Source organism: Gymnoscopelus microlampas (assembly GCF_963454915.1).
Source record: "Gymnoscopelus microlampas genome assembly, chromosome: 15".
NCBI lineage: Eukaryota > Metazoa > Chordata > Actinopteri > Myctophiformes > Myctophidae > Gymnoscopelus > Gymnoscopelus microlampas.
In genome coordinates, this window is record NC_139952.1 from 49,669,137 (window position 1) to 49,691,636 (window position 22,500).

Genomic DNA, 22,500 nt, shown 5'->3' on the forward strand with positions numbered 1-22,500 from the left:
TCCATTAATTGCTTTCATAGAGATTTCCCAAAAAATATTTATATCAATTACTTTAAGCCTAGAATCAAGAAATCCAGGCTCCTAGTGAATCATGACCATAAAACCTTCCATTCTGTGAAGAAAAACATTTAATTCATTCATCCATCCGTCTACCGTTCCTTGAGGCTGCGGCTTTGTTCCCTGTATCTATAGACCAATTATTTGTTTACAAACATTGACACTGGACTCACAGGTGACTGTTTCATGTAATCAATGCCCAACAGATCCCCAAACCTGCTGTTTTGGGGTTTCGCTGGTTTCACTTCATTCAACCTCCTCTTGTGTGTAGGCTAGTGAGGCGCACCCTAGCGAGACACATATATACTTCACCCCACACCGGTATTGCGCGCCGAGAACAGCTGACATACAGTACAAGGTCAGAACCGCGTCGCAGATGCGACCGATGTGAGCTTGGAGGTCTGCTATTCTCGGCCGCTCTCTGCGTGCGACACCTTCGTGGGACGGAGCATAAATGAGGCTTGATGGGCTGCAGCTGCGCGAGCAAGAACAGGTTCTGGTGCCGTGATCATAAGAGCGCTCCCTCTGTTCTTATGACAGCCACTGGAGGAGGGGTTTGGGGGAAAACTGCTTTGAATTGTTATTATTGTTTATGATGATATGTTTCAAGAGTGAGAGATCACAGTAAACATCCTAAGCATTCTTCCTTCACACTGGGAGAAAAACAGCATCTGAAAGTTTGATGGGATGCATTTTTACACGTAAGACTGTGACCACTTTTACATTGCATCTTATGAGCGGTGGGGTTCATTTGGTGCCGACCTGCGCACGCATACTGGTTCTTATCAGTGCGACGTTGTCTGTTAAGGTGTCTATTGCTTTAGTCTCGCTACGAGTTAGAATAAAAGACAGGTATACCAAACCGTTATGACAAACACAACTAAATCATTCCCCTATAACCGAGGGGAATGATTTTGGTGGAGCTGCTCATGGTTCCACCGTGGGTTCTGGTTCCATCGTGGGTTCTGGTTCCACCAGATTACACAACGTTCTATCCGCACTAGACCAGATCAGAAAAGCTAAAAAGAGGTTGATCCCTGTCGTATGTTTTATCAGCCTCCATGACCCTGTGTGTTAAATGCCTACTGTAGGTGTTGTGTGCCAGGCTGTGTTCAAACCCTAGGTGGTCTGAATGAGAGTGTGTGCCAGGCTGTGCCAGGCTGTGCCAGGCTCATGTGGCTTTACAGCGTGTTAGCCTGCCATGGCATCCAGGCAGTGAGTGATGAGGAGGATGCCAAACGCACTACTGTAACCTTGAGACTGCATGTCTCTTAGCCTGATGCACACAGAGCCTGATGACATCACTACTCTGTCTCTATATGCCTCTCTGTCTGTCTATGTGTCTCTGTCTCTGTCTGTCTGTCTGTGTGTCTCTGTCTGTCTGTCTGTCTGTCTGTCTCTGTCTGTCTCTCTCTGTTTTGGTGTCTCTCTCTTTGTCTCTGTCTGTCTCTCTCTCATATATATACAGTATAGTATAGATTGTGATGGTGCAATTGTTCTCCATTTCTGTTCAGAGAGGAACATGAGGATGATCCAGATCCAGGACAACATCACAGAGCAGAAGAACCTGAAGGACAAGCTGGAGAGTGAGCAGGACAAGCTTCATGTGGAGTACAACAAGGTTAGTATCAGAACAACAACATTCAATCCGGGAACGCATCTCTGTCATTTTTTAGATTTTTTTGGCTATTTTTTTATTGTGAAAATATGTGCAAATCTTTGAATATATATATATTTTTAAGCGAACACTTGTAACTCAAATCTCTGCTTCAGGGAGGGGGGGGGGGGGGTTCCTGGAACAAAACATTTTGAAATGGGGGTCTGCGGCCAAAATATGTCATTCTGGGGGTCCTTGACATGAAAAAGTCTGAGAACCTCTGATATTATAGGATTTAGACGACATTTGTAGAGTATATAGTCAAAGATTTGCACACATTTTCACGATTAAAAAGAATTAGCAGATCCACATGCTCATATGAGCTTGTAGATCTGTTATTTCTGAATAGCCAAGGAAATCCAAAATGGCACAGATGCGTTCCTGGATTGAATGGGTTAATTGCGACCGTAGGTCGCATTTACTATAGAAACCTGCTCCAGGTGTCCGTGCGTCCCTCCGTCACACACGTCCCGTCACACTTTTGCCCTGCTCATATCTCCGCACCCGTTGCCCCGATCCATGCCAGATTTTGCACACACACTCCTTACCTGCCAAACTACACCCTCCAAGGACCCCCGGAGCTCCAGGGACCCCCAGCTGCCTCGGGGACCCCCAAGTGTAAAAAATGAGCACATGTGGACAAATTACCAAATGACCACCCCAACGGGGCTGCTCACGGGGCATTCCCGGGGACCACCCACTCCTGGTGCTCCAGAACGGATGCAAAAGTGGTGGCGCCCCCAGTGGAGGACCCCCTGCCACTGCAGCTCACATAAAATGCCGTAACTCGGGCTAGGAGCGTCCGGGAGAGCCGCGGCCGGCACCTATTCGTCCGCCAAGGCAACGCGGACACCCCACCCCTAATTTCTCACATGGCCCTCTTCTAGCGCCACCTTCAGGCCGCTTTTCACAACACATTTTTGCCCACTACTCCTACAGTTTTGCCCCTAAAAACACGCAAATTGCTACACACTACACAGTATGTCTACACTCATGTCATCAACATGCCTGCCACCACATTTCTTAGACCACCAAACAAAACTATACATTGCCCACACAACTAGGAACCAATCGCCGTTACAGCCCTCTTCTGTATACATGTGACCTACGGTCGCTTATCTCCCGATTAGGGAGTCTTACTGGTCATTATGAAACCCTTGTCAACATGTCTATGAATGCCAGCATTATCTGTATTATTATTATTATGCTGCGTTTCACATCAATCTATCAATTGCGATGCCTCGTTCATACAGATTGGAGCTTATTTGAAAAAAAACAATTATATTGATTTTATCACCACAAAATACTGTTTAGCTTCTGACATAAAACAGCATTTTAAATTAATGCAAAAAATAATCGCCGGAAATGAAACACTTCCGGCGTTTATATATTCTTTTGAATGCATTGAACTACTCCTAAAAAAACTAAAATAAAGGGGCTCAGTATCACTGCCAGTCTGTCTCTCTCTCTCTCTCTCTCTCTCTCTCTCTCTCTCTCTCTCTCTCTCTCTCTCTCTCTCTCTCTCTCTCTCTCTCTCTCTCTCTCTCTCTCTCTCTCTCTCTCTCTCTCTCTCTCTCTCTCTCTCTCTCTCTCCCCTCTCCATCAGTCTAGATGTGAGAGGAGAAATAAAGGAGTCAGAGGAAGTTAATGTAGCGATGTCTCCTCTGCCGCGCTGCGTATTAACACCTTATTAATGGAGTGTGTGTTGCTAATTGCAGCGCTCCACTTGCTTTTACCCCGCCACCCCCCACCCCCCACCCCGGCCTCCACGGAGAGGAGGATGCAGTGGTGAAAAAAATACTCTCATTTTTTTTCTCTTAAGTAAAAGTATCAATATTGCAATGTAGAAATACTGAAGTTACAAGTAAAAGTCCGGAATTCAAAGTCACTTGTGTAAAAGTACAACAAGTATTGGCATCAAAATGAACTTAAAGTACCAAAAGTAAAAGTACTCATTATGCAGAATGTCCTTTTTCAAGTTGTCAAATGTATACAAAGCTCACAATGTGTCGACACATTGTGAGCTTGTAGATCTGCTATTTTCAAATTGCTGAAATGTATATAGGGCTGAAGTGGTTAATGTATGTTTTGTAATAATAATCAAAATCTACAAAGTAACTAAAGTTTTCAAATAATTGTAGTGGAGTAAAAGTACAATATTGTCCTCTTAGATGTAGTGGAGTAGAAGTAAAAGTATTGGAAATTGGAAATACTCAAGTAAAGTACAAACACCAAATTGTTTTCTTTTACTTAAGTACAGTACAGTACTTGAGTACATGTACTTAGTTACTTTACACCACTGAGAGGAGGAGGAGGTGGGAGGAGGACTGTGGTGTCAGCAGGAAGAGGAGGTCTGTCGTTGACTGATAGACTCTTCTATATAAGATGTGTGTTAGAGAGGAGATGATTTGGAGGATGTTTATATGTGGAGATTTCACTCAAGACTTCACTTTAACTTGTTAAGACCGGGAACGCATCCGTGTGTCATGTTATAGATTTATTTTGGGCACAGAGTGCCGCGCTATGAGCTTGTAGATCTGCTATTTTTTTGAAAAATCGTGAAAATGTGTGCAAATGTTTGAATATGTCATTTTCAAAGCGAACATTTTTTACTCAAATCTTTGCTTCTTTGCTTCACAGTTTTTTGAAAAAAGAAACTTATGTTGCTATAATATCAATCGGTTCTCAAACTTCTTTCATGTCAAGGACCCCCAAAATGATATGTATTTGGCCACGGACCCCCATCTCAAAATATGTTCTTCCAGGGACCCCCCAGAAGCAAAGACTTGAGATACAAAAATGTTCGCTTAAAAATAATAATATATATATTCAAATATTTGCACACCTTTTCACGATAAAAAAAAAATAGCCAAAGAAATCTTAAAATGACACAGATGCGTTCCCGGTCTGAATGGATTAACTTCCTCCTCCGGTTAGTTCTGCTGAGGAAGGGGGAAAAAAACCTCTTCAAAGTGTTCAGGAAGAGTTTACGGGGCTTGATGTACTTGCGTGTGCCGAAAATAGCCGATCTACAACTGTCTCGTGAGATAGGCTATTTCTGGAAGGTGGCACCACCGGTGCACAACTACGTATAAACGGGGCTTTGCCGTTAGGGTTGGGTATCGGAAAAATCTAATTTACTGGGTACAGGTAAACAAAGGTATCAACTCAGAATTGATAAAATTCTAATCATTTAATTTAAACACCAGGATAAAAAGTATCAGCTACTAATGTTGTTTCAGTCAACATTTGACCTTTTCTTTTTTACCTTCATGGAACCAACATGGGGAATCGATAAGAACCAGAAAGGAGAGTCGGAAATCGGATCTCTTAACGGAAATCTTAACGATACCCGTCTCTGTGTTGTGTGGTACATTCACGTCTATGTGTTGTAGGGCTGTCAACTTTCCTCAGAAATGATATTCGAATATTGGTCTTAAAAATTGGCAGATATTTGAATATAATCGAATATTATTATTATAAATAATATTATATATATTTTTTTTGTGACAGAAACAGTACAAAAAACAATGTATCGAGTGCTCGGATCCAATAAAACATATCTTTTGTTTGTTTTTATAACTTGAGACATGAGTTTTTTGTATTGTCCCTGTCAAATAAACATAAAACAAAATCAAATTAAATATTCAAATATTAATTTTCAAATTTGAATATACATATTTTCCCAATATTAGAATACTATTCGAATATGGAATATTGGTTTGACAGCCCTAATGTGTTGTGTGGTACATTCACGTCTCCATAAGTGATTTAAGTCTCTCTCAAGCTGCTCTTTATCGCCGCTTATCTTGTGTCTCCTTTTTCAAAGTGACTCCTCGACACGGAGACATCCACATGAGCCAGCTTTACCTTTGACTACTGTGAGGAAATGACCATGATACAACAGACTCTGTGCCTTTCTGTTTGTGTGTGCACACACATGTGTAACTGTGACTGTGTGTGTGTGTGTGTGTGTGTGCGCATGTGCGTGTGTGTCCATGTGTCCATGCAGCTGTGTGAGTCCCTGGAGGAGCTGTTGAACATCAATGGAGAGCTGCGCGGTGAAGGCCAGGCCATCTGGACCCTGCTGGGGGGCATCTTAGGACAGGTACTACCCCCCACCATTCCCCCCCATCTATCTCTCCCTCCATCCACACACACACACACACACACACACACACACACACACACACACACACACACACATGCATATCTCTGTTGTCGGGCAGGAAACCAACTGTGTCCAAAATATGAACTTTTCAGGTAATTAAAAAAACAAACTTGTTTGTAGAACACAATAGTGTCATCAGAGTTGGTATGATGACTTTATACATGATCAGATAGATGAATGTGTTCTTATATTATCATCACTTTACCCAATTAGGACGTTTTTGAATACTAAATATCAAGCGTATCAAAAACGTTCTCCCTAATATCAGTCATTGGAATGCTATCCCTCATACAGTACATACACACGTGCGTGCGTGCGTGCGTGCGTGCGTGCGTCGGACGGACGCACGGATGGACGGACGTCCGACGGACGCACGCACACTCTCTCTAATCACCTGTAGACCGGTTAAACATTTTAGCTCTTTTAACGCCTTTGACGCGTTTTTGAGTCAAATGCCATCGACGCGTTAGACGCGCTCATAGCTTTTTCATTGTTTAATCGGTGATCGCGCTGTACTGTGCGTCTTTCACACTTACCTGGATGCAGATTCATGATCGGGTTCCGTCTCCAGTTCTCAGAAGCTTGAAAAATGTGATTTTTAGGCCAGAATAGGGAAAAACATGTTTTTTCACACGGTATAAAAACGAACAGCTCCGGTTCTATTTTCTTTAGTCTGGATGGAACAGTTATGGTCGTTATGTTCACCAACGATCTGAAACCCCATCATGAGCTAAGCTAAGAGGGCCAGCAGTGAGGGCCCTGAAATAGGAACGCAACAAACGGATATGATGTTTTGGACTCCGTTTGGAGGGGGTCGAGAGAGAGAGAGCGGAGAGTCAGACTAAAAATGTAACTCTTTGAGTGCTGGTCGATGTCGTGTCTGTTTATAAACACAGCCAGACAAACCATTTGAATGGATTTAACTTTTTTTTTTTCAGTCAAAGAGTTAAAGGGTGTCTGTGTGTAGATTAGAACAGAAGTGTGATAGTGTGTGTGTAGATTAAATGCACATAGATAGTGGTATATTGTGTGTGTGTGTGTAGATCAAATGCAGATGTGTGTGTGTGTGTGTGTGTGTGTGTGTGTGTGTGTGTGTGTGTGTGTGTGTGTGTGTGTGTGTGTGTGTGTGTGTGTGTGTGTGTGTGTGTGTGTGTGTGTGTGTGTGTGTGTGTGTGTGTGTGTGTGTGTGTGTGATTGAGAGTTGTGCAGATTGGTGTGAGCGTGTCCCAGCAGGGTGTGTGTTTGTTAAAGTGTTTCATTACCACTAACTGATTGACCTGTCATTGGCCATGAAGTCACACATGGAGACACACGTACGCTGCACCGTACCACCGTGTCCCGCACGCCACACACACAGCAGAGCTACAAGCTCAGCACGGTGCTGCGTGGAGGTGTGTGAGCTTGTAGCTCTGATGTTTTATAAGTCAGTCCTGACTGCCAACGTAGAAGCTGTCTAGCTGCTTCTCCGTTACCATGGTAACCACATTACCGTCTTCATTTAACCAGTGAGAAATGCAATCTGTAGAAATACTGACATCTCTACCTCTGTCTGTCTGTCTGTCTGTCTGTCTGTCTGTCTGTCTGTCTGTCTGTCTGTCTGTCTGTCTGTCTGTCTGTCTGTCTGTCTGTCTGTCTGTCTCTCTGTCTGTCTGTCTGTCTCTCTCTCTGTCTGTCTGTCTCTCTCTCTCTCTCTCTCTCTCTCTCTCTGACATCTCTACCTCTGTCTGTGTTTCTCTGTCTTTGTCTGTCTGCCCCTTTCTCTCTCTTTCTCTCTCTGTCTGTCTCTCTCTCCCCCTCTCTATATCTCTCTCTTTCACCCCTCCCACACTTTATCTCTCTCTCTATGTCTGTCTTTCTCTCTCCTTCCCTCTCCCCCTCTCTCTGTGTCTGTATCTCTCTCTCTCTCTCTCTCTCTCTCTCTCTCTCTCTCTCTCTCAAAGGTAAACGACTGCTTCCCTCCCCAAAAAAATCTCCTTCCTCTCTCACACAGAGAGCATTGAGTCGTGTAACAGACAGACAGACAGACAGACAGACAGACAGACAGACAGACAGACAGACAGACAGACAGACAGACAGACAGACAGACAGACAGACAGACAGACAGACAGACAGACAGACAGACAGACAGACAGACAGTGGATTAATAATTGAGTCCCGGTGGTCGTGGTGTCATCACAGACTTCCAAACCGCTCCCAATAATAAGTGAAATATCATTTCTAACTCAACCCTCACACACACACACACACACACACACACACACACACCAGACAGAGTGAATGGGTTCCTGTAACAGTTGAGTTGCTCTGTGCTGCTCTCTGTCTGTTCTTCCTTAACACATTGAGGCCTGCGGTTCCGATTCTGCAAAATGTCTTCTAAATCCTAGGTTTTCTGAAAAACGTATGTTTCTATAATCAGTGGTTTTCAAACCTTTTCATGTCAAGGACCCCCAAAATGATATGAATTTGGCCACGGACCCCCATCTCAAAATAGTTTGTTCCAGGGACCCCCAGAAGCAAAGAATAGTTACTGTTTGCTTTAAAAGAATATATGTATTCAAAGATTTGCAGACATTTTCACGATTTTTCAAAAATAGCAGATCTACAAGCTCGTAGATGAGCTTGTAGATCTGATGAGCTTGTACAGTAGATCTGCTATTTTTGAATAGCCAAAGTGTAAAATAATGCTTTTTAGCTCAAATGAAAAAGTGCCACATGATGCGTTCCAGGTCTTAATGGGTTAACTCATTCACTGCCAGAATGTAGCCATTCACGGATATGTCCGTGATTTAAAATCCACCCGTTCACCTCCATTCACGGATATGTCCGTGATTTTTAGGGGAAAAACGTCCAGATTACTACATGTTTTCTGTGAGGGTATTAACTACCCTAGGAGACACGGGGAGAACATGCAAACTCCACACAGAAAGGCCCTTTCACCAACCCCACCTAGGGTATGGGCACTGATGACACGGAGGAGAGAACACGAGTCCCCGGCAGGGAATCGAACCCAAGACCTTTCTAGCTGTGAGGCTACAGCGAAATCCGACTGCACCACCGTGCCCCCCTACTATGAGGTCATTCAGAGGTTCGGGGGGGTGTGATATTGTGACGACCAGAACTAGTTGTGTCTACCTGTGATTGGTCAGACCGCATTGCTTTCCTTTCATTCATTCTGTCAGTCAGTTCTGTCACAAGCTCATATCCCCCCGGCCGTGGCACCAACCCATTAAGACCGGGAATGCATATGTGTGTCATTTTTGGATTTCTTTGGGCTATTAAAACATAGCAGATCTACAAGTTCATAGCGCGGCACCGAGTGCCGCGCTATGAACTTGTAGGTCTGCTATTTATTTATTTTTATCGTGGAAAAATGTGGGTCTTTGAATATATATATATATATATATATATATATTCTTTTTTAAAGTGAACATTTGTAACTCAAATCTTTGCTTCTGGGGGATTCTACAAATGTCTTCTAAATCCTAACGTTGGCCTAAAGTAAAAAAAAAAAACGTATGTTGCTATAGTATCAGTGGTTATCAAAAATTATGTATTTGGCCGTGGACCCCCATCTCAAAATATCTTGTTCCAGCGACCCCCATAAGTTGTGAGTTAAAAATGTTTGCTTAAAAAAATCATACATTTAAAGATTTGCACACATTTTCACGATTAAGCTCATAGCACGCCGCTATATGAGTATATCTGCTATTTTTGAATGGCCAAAGAAATCTTAAAATGACACAGCTATGCGTTCGCGGTCTTAATGTTTTAATCAGCCCCTGTATAAATCTATCTATGTACCAGCTAACCTGCATGAAGGACTTGATAAAAAAACAAAGACAGTGTGCTCATGAATAGAGAGGCGGATGGACGGACGGACGGGACAGAGCAGGCGGTTTGAATCCTCAATGACCGCCATAAATCACCTCATTAGAAAACGTGCGGGGTTTAAGTAGCGACATCAGTCACGTCGCCGCACGCTTCCTGTGTGTCATCTATCTATCGCTACATTTTCATGTCCTATTTGTCATTCTGCCCCCCTATCACCACACATTATTCATGTCCTCACACACACACACACACACACACACACACGCACACACACACACACACTCACACTCACACACAGTGGTGGAAAAAGGACTCAAATGTTTTACTTAAGTGAAAGTATAAATACTGCAATGTACTGTAGAAGTTATCTGTTAGAAGTGAAAGTCCGGAATTCTGCATTTACTTGAGTAAAAGTACACAAGTATTGGTATCAAATTGTACTCAAAAGTACAAGTGAAAGTACTAAAATGTTTGAAAATAGCAGATCTACAAGCTCACAACGCGTTGTGATGCGACGCGTTGTGAGCTTGTAGATCTGCTATTTTCAAATATTCTAGGTATAAAATAGGGCTGAAGTGGTTAATATATGTTTTATGATGTAATCATTTATATATGCAAAGTAACTAAAGTTTTCAAATAATTGTAGTGGAGTAAAAGCACAATATTTGCCTCTGAGATGTAGTGGAGTAGAAGTAAAAGTATAGACAATTGGAAATAGTCCAGGAAAGTAAACGTACCTCAAAATTGAACTTAAGTACAGCACTTGAGTAAATGTACTTAGTTACTTTACACCACTGCACGAACACACACACACACACACACACACACGCGCACGCGCACACGCACACGCGCACGCGCACACACACACACACACACACACACACACACACACACACACACACACACACACACACTCACACACACACACACACACACACTCACACACACACACACACACACACACACACACAGTGGGGTGGTGTTTTGCGTGGGGATGCCCTTAGGAAACGAGTTCTCTCTCTCTCTCAGAGAGGATGAGGTCATTAAGATGCATTTCCATCCAGAACTGTGTTGAAACATTGAAGGATCAAAGGACTGACGGCTCGTTGCAGAGTTCACTTCATAACAACACGTCTGTGGTGACGGCTCGCCGTGCTAACCGTCCGTCCTTAGTGGAACGCCTTTCACAGCAGACACTGACGGGTTGAACACAGTTTGAAGGGCAGTAGCGTTAACTCATTGAGTGCCATAACCCATTAAGGCCTGAGGTTCATAGCAGTGGTTCTAAAGAATTTTCATGTCAAAGGACCCCCAAAATTATATGTATTTGGCCGCGGAACCCCATCTGAAAATATTTTGTTCCAGGGACCCCCAAAAGCAAAGATTTAATGTTCGCTTTACATTTTTTCACGATTTTTCAAAAATAGCAGATCTACAAGCTCATAGCGCGGCACTCGGTGCCGCGCTATGAGCTTGTAGATCTGCTATTTTTGAATAGCCAAAGAAATCTAAAGTGACACAGATGCGTTCCAGGTCTTAAGGGGTTAATTAATTAATTAAGTCAGCCAGGGCCAGTGTTTATGAGCATTGTTTTACTAACCTTTCAAGAGCCGTTCTCCAGGACGATCAACACACAGAGTGTCGCAAAAGACGGTTGAAATGTCTCGGCTTCCATCGGAGAAAAAAAAGCGTGTCACCGCGACCCTCCGTTCTTTAGTTATTGGCTGTTGAAAATAGCTTTCGTTTTCGCCAAAAACTCTAGATGGGACGGGGCTGGGTTTGTTGTAGCCTCGGGCCCAGCCTCACTTATCAGCGAAAAGAAGAGCCTGGTCACGACCTAAAGCAGCGAGTGTCTAGGAAGTCCTGAGTGGGTAGGATTTCCGTCGTACGCGTTTCCCCCGGAAACGATATTTTTTTGACCAATCACAACACTCGTTTCATTCACGGAGAATGTTAACAGATTTGTAAAGCATCAACGTCATTTCCTTGGGCAGTACTTTCGTCAAATTCAACCGTTTCGGTTCTTCACTTCCTGGACAACCAACATCCCAGGTCTTGCCCAGCGTGGGTTTGTTGTGATCACATTAAATCCGGATCTACTCCATGCGCCATGTAGCGCAAACACTGAAAACACGTTTTTTACGTGTTACACATCGTTGGCACTCCAAAGAAGGTGCATGGGACCAGCAAAGAGAGGGTGGCATTGGAACCAGTATACAGTGTGTGTGTGTGTGTGCGTGTGTGTGTGTGTGTGTGTGTGTTTGCGTGTGCGTGAGCAACCAGAACATCTAAACCAGTGGTTCTCAAACGTTTTCATGTCAACGACCCCCGAAATGATATATATTTGTACCACGTACCCCCCCCTACCCATTTTTTTTCTGCCAATCTAAGACCAACAATTATAGCCGATCTACAAGCTCGGATATTTGTCGGCGAAGAGATTTTGGGTGTATACGGATACAATAAAGTGCTCCAAGTACCGTTTCAACTCAGTTTCACTAAGAGACTACTAAGTGGTTTATTAACCCTTTAAGGGCCGGGAAGGGAACGCATATGTGTCATTTTAAGATTTCTTTGGCTATTCAAACATAGCAGATCTACAAGCTCATAGCGCGGCACCGAGTGCCGCGCTATGAGCTTGTAGATATGCTATTTTTAGAAAAATCTTGAAAATTCGTGCAAATGATGGGAGGGGGTCCGCGGACAAATACATATTATTTTGGGGGTCCTTGACATGAACAAAGTGTGAGAACCATTGAAAATATAGCAACATAAGTAAAAAAAAAAAAAAAAACTTTAGGAAAAAAAAAACTTTTAGGATTTAGAAGACATTTTGTAAAATCCCCAGAAGCAAAGATTTGAAAAAAAAAAAAAACTTTCGCTTTAAAAAAGTATATATATATATATATATATATGAATATATATTCAAACTAAAGATTTGCACACATTTTCACGATTAAAAATAAGTAAATAGTAGATCTACAAGCTTGTAGATCTGCTATTTTTATATAGCCAAAGAAATGTTAAAATGACACAGATGCGTTCCCGGTCTTAAAGGGTTAAAACGCTACCACAATCCATATTAATGTCAGCAGTGAGGAAGTGCAGGGGCACCAGGCTGTTTGAAATGCAACTCTGACACACTTTTCCCCTGATGGCACAGCAATCATTTGACCGCGTGCCCGGTGGTCCCTCTGAGCTCCAGTAGCCCCCCCTACCCCCCCGCACCCCCCCCACACCCCTCTGCCCTGCCTTCAGAAGGAACCAGATGGCTCCAGAGGGCTCGTCTCAAGCCAGTATTTCTACCCCCACCCCCCAACCCCCCCCCCCCCCCCCCCCCGCAATACATAATGTTTAATTTTCCTCCTTACTGTCTGATTACAACCTGTGAATCATGTTAACCCTTTAAGACCGGGAACGCATCTGTGTCATTTTAACATTTCTCAGAAGCTCTTAGCGCTATGAGCTTGTAGATCTGCTATTTTTTTGTAAAATGGTGAAACTCTTTGAATATATATATATATTCCAGGGACCCCCAGAAGCAAAGATTTGAGCTTTAAGCTTTAAAAGATACTTCAAATATTTTCAAACATGTTCAAGATTTTTCACAAAATAGCAGATCTACAAGCTCATAGTGCGGCACCTGGTGCCGCGCTATGAGCTTGTAGATCTGCTATTTTTGAATAGCCTCAAAGAAAAAAAAAATGACAGAGACGCGTTCCGTTCCCGTATTGAATCGGTTAACCCTTTAAGACCTGAGGCGATTCTTAAAAAAAAACTAAATCCTAACAGTTTTTGGAAAAAAAATCAAAACAATATTTTCTCACGATTTTTCAAAAATAGCCAAAGACATCTAAAGTGACACAGATGCGTTCCAGGTATCAATGGGTTAAAGGCCCCGCTCGCCTTCGTATCGTACCGGCGCGGGCGGGCGGGCGGGCGGGCCGTCGAGGCACTTGAACCGGTTGGCCGGATGTGAAGAGGGCTGCGGGTCACAATTAGGGAGATAACCTGTGTGTGGTCCCCTGGGCTCTGTATCCTCTGCCCACACACACACACACACACACACACAGCATCTATCAGTGGTGGGATGTACCCCGCGGTGCCTCGGGCGGGCCAAAGCCACAACGCTCCGATTAGAAACTGTCCTCGAGGGGAGAGCAGCGTGTCTGCTTAGTGGCAGAGCCTCCGTCCTCCAGCAGATAAAGTCTTTATAATTAACCCATTGAGACCTGAAGCCGATTCTACATGTCTCCTAAATCTCAACAGTATTCTGAAAAACCTATGTTTCTATATCAGTGGTGCTCCATCTTTTTCATGTCAAGGACCCCCAAAATGATATGTATTTGGCCGCGGACCCCCATCAAAATATTTTGTTCCAGGGACCCCCCAGAAGCAAAGATTTGAGTTAAAAATGTTCGTTTTAAAAAATATATATATTCAAAGATTTGCACACATTTTCACGATTTTTAAAAAATAGCAGATCTACAAGCTCGTAGCGCGGCACTCGGTGCCGCGCTACGAGCTTGTATATCTGCTATTTTTGAATAGCCCAAAGTGTAAAATAATGCTTTTTAGCTCAAATCTAAAAATGACACAATTCCAGGTCTTAATGGGTTAACCCGCACGCCACCAACCAATCCTGAGATGCAGAGCCAGTGTCTCACCCTCACCGCCTGTCTGTCTGTCTTTCAGTCACACAGAGCCAGTGTCTCACCCTCACCTCACCGTCTGTCTGTCTTCAAGCCACACATAGCCAGTGTCTCACCCTCACCGCCTGTCTGTCTGTCTTTCAGTCACACAGAGCCAGTGTCTCACCCTCACCGCCTGTCTGTCTGTCGATCAGTCGCACAGAGCCAGTGTCTCACCCTCACCGCCTGTCTGTCTGTCGATCAGTCGCACAGAGCCAGTGTCTCACCCTCACCGCCTGTCTGTCTGTCTTTCAGTAACACAGAGCCAGTGTCTCACCCTCACCTCACCGCCTGTCTGTCTGTCTTTCAGTCACACAGAGCTAGTGTCTCACCCTCACCTCACCGCCTGTCTGTCTGTCTTTCAGTCACACAGAGCCAGTGTCTCACCCTCACCTCACCGCCTGTCTGTCTGTCTTTCAGTCACACAGAGCCAGTGTCTCACCCTCACCTCACCGCCTGTCTGTCTGTCTTTCAGTCACACAGAGCCAGTGTCTCACCCTCACCTCACCGCCTGTCTGTCTGTCTTTCAGTCACACAGAGCTAGTGTCTCACCCTCACCGCCTGTCTGTCTGTCTTTCAGTCACACAGAGCCAGTGTCTCACCCTCACCGCCTGTCTGTCTGTCTTTCAGTCACACAGAGCCAGTGTCTCACCCTCACCGCCTGTCTGTCTGTCCTTCAGTCACACAGAGCCAGTGTCTCACCCTCACCGCCTGTCTGTCTGTCTTTCAGTCACACAGAGCCAGTGTCTCACCCTCACCGCCTGTCTGTCTGTCTTTCAGTCACACAGAGCCAGTGTCTCACCCTCACCGCCTGTCTGTCTGTCTTTCAGTCACACAGAGCCAGTGTCTCACCCTCACCGCCTGTCTGTCTGTCCTTCAGTCACACAGAGCCAGTGTCTCACCCTCACCGCCTGTCTGTCTGTCTTTCAGTCACACAGAGCCAGTGTCTCACCCTCACCGCCTGTCTGTCTGTCTTTCAGTCACACAGAGCCAGTGTCTCACCCTCACCGCCTGTCTGTCTGTCCTTCAGTCACACAGAGCCAGTGTCTCACCCTCACCGCCTGTCTGTCTGTCTTTCAGTCACACAGAGCCAGTGTCTCACCCTCACCGCCTGTCTGTCTGTCTTTCAGTCACACAGAGCCAGTGTCTCACCCTCACCGCCTGTCTTTCAGTCACACAGAGCCACAGTGTCTCACCCTCACTGCCTGTCTGTCTGTCCATCAGTCACACACTTTCAGCAGAGTTAACCATTTATTGCTAAACTATATCTATCATAGGGGGATGTACTTGCACATCAGACCTAGCCTCGCGTGGACAGACTATATCACACTGTGTGGATATGAGTCTGGTGCTTCTATGAGGACGTTTTTTTTCCCCAAGGGGCGGGATCAAAACAATGGCTCTGAAGTACCAATTACAGTCTCTCATATTTGAATACTGGGCCCTGATTGGTCACCCCAGACTTCGGGAGCAGGAAATGGATTCACAACGGAGCGGTGCCAGAACCAAATCGCAGAGGGCAATTCTTTTTTTTGCGCTGTCAGATTGGTCTGGTCCCAGGCTACATCAGACCACCTCACGCTTCAGCAACAGGAGATAGGCTCCTCCTCCTATGGGCCACATGGCTCGTCAAGGCTTACTACGACTATTTGAAGTAGTGTGGTGGTGTTGCAGAAACACACCGTCCTCTCACTGTATTTTGTTGTTTTCACTGTTCGTTTTGGGGTGTTAACCCCTTTGAGAGCTTCCAGACAATAACTGCAACCATTTATTTGTGTTTGTTTTTGACAGAAACTGAATTTTCCCGTGGTCCTGAAAGCCCCCAAAGAGAGGAAACCCAACAAGAAGGAGGGCGGTTCCCCTGGGAAGTCTGTCAGCCTGCCGGCCATCCTCTACAGGTCAATATGTCAGCACACCGCCGTGACCTCACACACCGCTGTGACCTCACATAGCACACACTGTTCTTAATAATAGAGGGCATATTAGTGGCGGCCATTTTCTGGTTCCACTTAAAAATAGTCAATGCATTTTTCCCATTGACATTTAAAAAAAATCACACCCAGTGTGAAGTGGGCGGTGTGTGGTCATCACAACATGACTCACAAAAAAGGTTAAATGCCTTTTTTTAAGTCCATACTGCTATTCATAGGGCTGCACATGTGTCATGTGTTTCGCTAGCCAATCACAGTCCTGAATTTGAAAGTCAGCCAATCACCTTACAGTTAGTGGTGATGACACTAGCTGTAATGTGATTGGCTGACTTTGCAAAAGTATCGATTTGCATTAACAATGGAAGGGTTAGGGGGTATACAAATCTTTTGGTCGGTGTCCAAAACTCACTTATAGGGGGCGGCTACACCGCCCCAAAAATATATATCTATATCAATTCATTTAAGCCTAGAATCAAGCCATCCAGGGTCCTGGTGAAACATGACCATAAACCATTTTTTTCTGTGATTTTATTTTATATTTAATTATGTGATATACTATATTTAATAAATACCCTTTGTTTTGCCGTTTTCAAAAAAGTTGTTTTCACAGAATCAAAGTTTTATGGTCATGATTCACCAGGACCCTGGATGGCTTGATTCTAGGCTTAAAATAATTGATATAAATATTTTTGGAAATGTCAATGGGAAAAATGCATTGACTATTTTGAAGTGGAACCAGAAAATGGCTACCACTCCTATGCCCTACAGCATATGGGTGCAACACCTAATCAAACTGATCCATTTATATTAATTGATTATACAAAAAAAACGTTTTTTCTTTTACACATTTTCACTTTGTTTTGATACATTTCTTTGTGTGTGCATATATTCATTATTATTTAACCATTACATTATACTTTGGCAATTCAAAAATAGTAGATCTGCAAGCTCCTTTGAGCTTGCAGATCTGCTATTTTTGAAAAATCCTGAACATGTGTGCAAAGCTTTCAATATGTATATATTTTTAAAGCGAACATTTGTAACTCATATCTTTGCTTCTGGGGGGGATTCTACAAATGTCTTCTAAAACTGACTGTATGACATATTCCTCTAGTTGTGGTATCTGTAAGAAGAACCAGGACCAGCACCTGCTGCTGCTGTGTGACACATGTAAGCTGTATTACCATCTGGGCTGTCTGGAGCCTCCTCTCACACGCATGCCCAAGAAGACCAAGAACAGCTACTGGTAAGAACACACACATGAGTTAAAAGCTACTGGTAAGAACACACACATGGATTAAAAGCTACTGGTAAGAACACACACATGGATTAAAAGACTTTATTACACGGCTTGGTTGAATGCTCGATTCTGATTGGTCAGTCATCGGTCATTATTTCTGGATAACGACCGATGATAATGACCGGTGAGACCGACGAGGAAACTGTGTAATCAGAGACTCAGAACACCTGCTCATATCAACCTGCGCTGCCTGGTTTTATGCTTTATCCAACATGACAGCCATGTAAACAAACAACCAATGTCATTTACAACTAAACGTTGCTCTCAACAATGTTTTTGAAAACATTTGAAGTGAGAAATAGACGATGCAATGACCGAGAAGTCATTCTATTTGATCCACTGCACTTCCTTGTTTATCGTGGCTCAACAACGGGGAAATACCAAAACGCTCGCCCCAAAACACAGTCGCCCCGGTGCAAATCCGGCGGTTTTTCGCCCCTTCAGGGCGATTAACCACCTCGGCTTCGCCTCTGTGGTTAATCGTCCTGTCGGGCTTTAAATTTCAATAATGACTACCTCCCCATGCATTATCCCTTGCTTAACTCTTTGCCTGTGGTGGGAAAAATACTCACGTGTTTTACTTACGTCAAAGTATCAAGTATCAATACTGCAATGTGTACTCTGTTACAAGTAAAAGTCTGGAATTGAAAATGTGCTTTGAGTAAAAGTACAAGCGTATTGGTATCCAAATGCACTTAAAGGTAGGGTAAGTGATATTTTTGGTTTAACACAAAAAGTATTTTGTTAAAAGGTTAAAGCACTATATTGTGATAGTAATCATTGCTATAGAGTGTTTGTTCAGTAACAGGAGTCTCCCCGTCTCTCCAGCTCTTTAATAAACAGAAAATACATTTTCTGGTAGGTGTCAAAATCTCAGCCAATCAGGAGAAAGTAGTATTTTTAAGCTTCATTTTTATAGTGTTCCAGTTCCAATTTTGCCTGCTCATTTCTTAGTGTCATCACTTCCAATTTCACTTGTTTAATCTGTATCCTGAAACTGAAACGAAAATGTATTTTCTGTTTAATAAAGAGCTGGAGAGACAAGGAGACTCCTTTTACTGAACAAACACTCTATAGCAATGAGTACTATCACAATATAAAACACTTATTTTACCAAAGAAAATCACTTACCCTACCTTTAAAGTACCTAAAGTAGAAAGTACTCATCATGCAGAATGTCCCATTTCACAAGTTTTCAAAAGGATCAAAAATATAAACAAAACTTTTGAAAATAGCAGATCTACAAGCTCACAATGCGTCGCATCGCGACACACTGTTTATGCGTTGTGGACAAATGGCATTGTCTCTGTTTCTGTTTTCTTTTTGGTCCGCGGGGGTCTATGACATGAAAACGTTTGAGAACCACTGATTACAGCAACATTCGTTTTTTTTTTTTTTAGCCAACACAAGTCCCTTTTTTTTTCTGTCCTCTTTTGTAAATGAAGCAGGTTGAAGTGTGTGTGTGTGTGTGTGTGTGTGTGTGTGTGTGTGTGTGTGTGTGTGTGTGTGTGTGTGTGTGTGTGTGTGTGTGTGTGTGTGTGTGTGTGTGTGTGTGTGTGTGTGGAGCAGACGTTCTCCTGTGATGGCAGTATAATTCATTAAACTCTTGAATAGGAGGAACACACACAATGCTGATGTTGTTCTGAGTGGAAATTAAACACAAGCAATTTCAACGCAAAAACACATTTTTTCCGTTGGGGGGAGAGATGAGGTCACACCTAATTACAAAGACCTGCATAATGAACCGTCAGAGAACAAACTGTACTGTTCATTTTATACATTAGATATGAAAGCAAACACATAGTGTTGCTTCACACTCTCTCTCTCTCTCTCTCTCTCTCTCTCTCTCTCTCTCTCTCTCTCTCTCTCTCTCTCTCTCTCTCTCTCTCTCTCTCTCTCTCTCTCTCTCGTCTCTCTCTCTCTCTCTCTCTCTCTCTCTCTCTCTCTCTCTCTCTCTCTCTCTCTCTCTCTCTCTGTAACTGGATCTTCCAACAAAAACAAGTATTTTATAATGTCACTTTCCTATCATCTCTGTCAGGTGGAAACCGCCCAAACTTTTCATTATTTTAAAGGGATAGTTCACCCCAAAAAAATATTTTTTTTCTATCAATTAGTCACTCCATGGAGACTTGAATTCATGGATATTTGTATGTTTGTGTCTCCTACCAGAACCTCTGCCGCTCATCAAATCATTGGCTTAGAAAGAAAATGATATGCATACATTCAAGTAAATTTTTGAATTCATTTTGGGGGTGAACTAAAAGAAAATTATACACACTTTGGGTGTTAAATTAGCACCTGAGGATTTTACAGTGTAGATTAGGGAGTCCCGGAGATAAAAAGAAAAAGAAAAGAAAATGCTAACAAATGGGGGGTCCGTGGCCTCATGCAATTAATCCTCATTTTTACAAATCTTTGAATATATATATATTTTTTTTTTGTTCACGATGAAAACACATTTAGCAGATCTACAAGCTTATAGTGCGGCACTCGGTACATATAGATATACAAGCTATGAGCTTGTATATCTGCTATTTTTTACAGCATTTTTGTTAGCAGAGGAATCTATTATCAAGGTGTTGAAGGAGTTAAACTATGTTCACTTGTATTTTGACGAAAGGAGGGAGTGGAGAACCTTTGTGTTCTGGCAGGTCATTCCACATTACGGTGGCAGCATAGCAGAATGCATTTCCCCCCCAATGTGTGAGCCGAATTGTGGGGGGAACGAGGTCATAATGATCTCCTTTCTGGTGTGGTCCTCTTCCTCAGGCAATGCTCAGAGTGTGACCAGGCCAGCAGCGATGACGCAGACATCGCCATGGAGACGTTACCGGACGGCACCAAGCGGTCCAGGAGGCAGATCAAAGGACCAATCAAGTTCATTCCACAGGAGATGTCACCGGAACCCAAGAAACGCGATGTGAGTGAAACATGTGTGAATGCTCCCCAGACCCCTCCCACTGTGGCCCCAGACCCCTCCTACTGTGGTCAAGCTCATAGCGTGGCACCGACAGCTGTGCTACAAATACATATCATTTTGGGTGGTCCTTGACATGAAAAAAGTTTGAGAACCACTGATATTATAGCAACATACGTAAAAAAAAAAAAGAAAAAAAAAACCTGTTAGGATTTAGAAGACATTTGTAGAATCCCTCAGATGCAAAGATTTGGGTTAACTTTTTTCGCATTAACTCTTTTAACGCCATCTACGCGTTTTCGAATCAAATGCTACTTAACCCACCCACGCCATCGACGCGTTAGACGCACTGATAGCTTTGTCATTGTTTAATCTGTGTTTCTCCCTCCATCCATTTCTCTTTTTGTTTACTTCACACTCACCCGGATCCAGATTCCTGATGCAATTTCCGGTTCTCGGAAGCTTGAAAAGTGTCATTTTAGGCCAGAATAGGGGGAAAAAACACGTTTTTTTCACACGGTATAAAAAACGAACGGAGAGCTCCAGGCGATACATGGTGTTTTTACACTGGGCTGGAGGAGAAGGACTCCGCCCCGATCGGAATGTTTGTTGTCTGAGCGACGTGCACGACTCGCCTGTGTGTTTAGAAACCATTGGACATGCGATCATAATGAAAAAATTTAAATTGCATTTTTTAAAGTTATAAAAAACACTAACTCACTGGCAGTGGGCAAACACAGCCAGAAATAAGTCTGGCAGGGAATGAGTTAAGTCTTGTATTAATAATGTAAAGCTACAAAGTAGGGAAGTAGTAAATTAACACTGTCACTTCATTTTAGTAAAAAAAAAGGACTATATTTGCCTCTGAGATGTAGTGGAGTAGAAGTACAAAAAATATCAACACATGCTGGAAATAACTCTGGTAAAGTAAAAGCGCATACAATATTGAACTTTAAGTGCGGTACTCGAGTAAATGTACTTAGTTACTTTCCCCCCAGACACCTGCAGAGCCCTGATTAAATGCCCAGCGTGTCTCCTGCTGCTTCTGCAACGCCATTGATTGCAGTGTTTTGTGCCTCACAATGAAGAGGTAATTCACTCACTAATTGATTGATTTGGGTTGATTAGGGATAATTAGCAGGACTACTTCTTCTGGTCTCATGAGAGCGTTAACCCTTTAAGACCCGGGGAACGCATCTGTGTGTGTCATTTTAAAGATATCCTTGGGCTATTCAAAAAAATAGCAGATATACAAGCTCATAGCGCGGCACCGAGTGCCGCGCTATGAGCTTGTAGATCTGCTATTTTTAGAAAAATAGTGAAACATTTTGCAAATCTTTGAATTTTTTTTTTAAATCGAACATTTTTAACGCTGTTACAACTTCTGGGGGTCCCTGGAACAACATATTTTGAGATGGGGGTCCACGGCCAAATACATTAAAAACAAAAAAAAACGTAGGATTTAGAAGACATTTGTAGACCCCCCCCAGAACCAAAGATTTGAGTTACAAACGTTCCCTTTAAAAAAAAATATATATATATTCAAAGATTTGCACACATTTGTAACACTTTTATTTTCAAAAAATAGCAGATCTACAAGCTCATGGCGCGGCACTCGGTGCCGCGCCATTAGCTTGTAGATCTGCTATTTTTGAATAGCCCATAGAAATCTAAAAGTGACCCACAGATGTGTTCCTGGTTTCAATGGGTTAAGGTTATCAGCCTGTTACACAAGGTCACAACAATGTTCTCTTTTTTAACCACAGAACGTCAATATTCCTCTGGTATGCATAATGGTCTCTGTCTGCTGGAATCCTCCTGTGTACTAAAACAACTGTTACTTCTCACCATTCAAATTCATCGAGCTTGTAGATCTGCTACTTTTCATGCTTTTGTGTGACGCTCCCATGTGTACACTCAGAGTTACAGACCCATAAGGGTCCAT

General features: G+C 43.1%; 1 protein-coding gene across 3 annotated transcripts in view; it reads left to right on the plus strand.

Moving 5' to 3' along the window:
* Nucleotides 1-22,500, plus strand: part of phf14 (PHD finger protein 14) — a 167,711-nt gene that overhangs the window by 65,589 nt on the left and 79,622 nt on the right. For all 3 annotated transcript variants that reach the window (XM_084081425.1, XM_084081426.1, XM_084081427.1), the window contains exons 12-16: nucleotides 1,572-1,678; nucleotides 5,727-5,822; nucleotides 16,199-16,305; nucleotides 17,453-17,584; nucleotides 20,408-20,558. In XM_084081425.1, coding sequence (XP_083937551.1) covers nucleotides 1,572-1,678; nucleotides 5,727-5,822; nucleotides 16,199-16,305; nucleotides 17,453-17,584; nucleotides 20,408-20,558 — 593 coding nt within the window. The remainder of the gene's footprint in view (nucleotides 1-1,571; nucleotides 1,679-5,726; nucleotides 5,823-16,198; nucleotides 16,306-17,452; nucleotides 17,585-20,407; nucleotides 20,559-22,500) is intronic.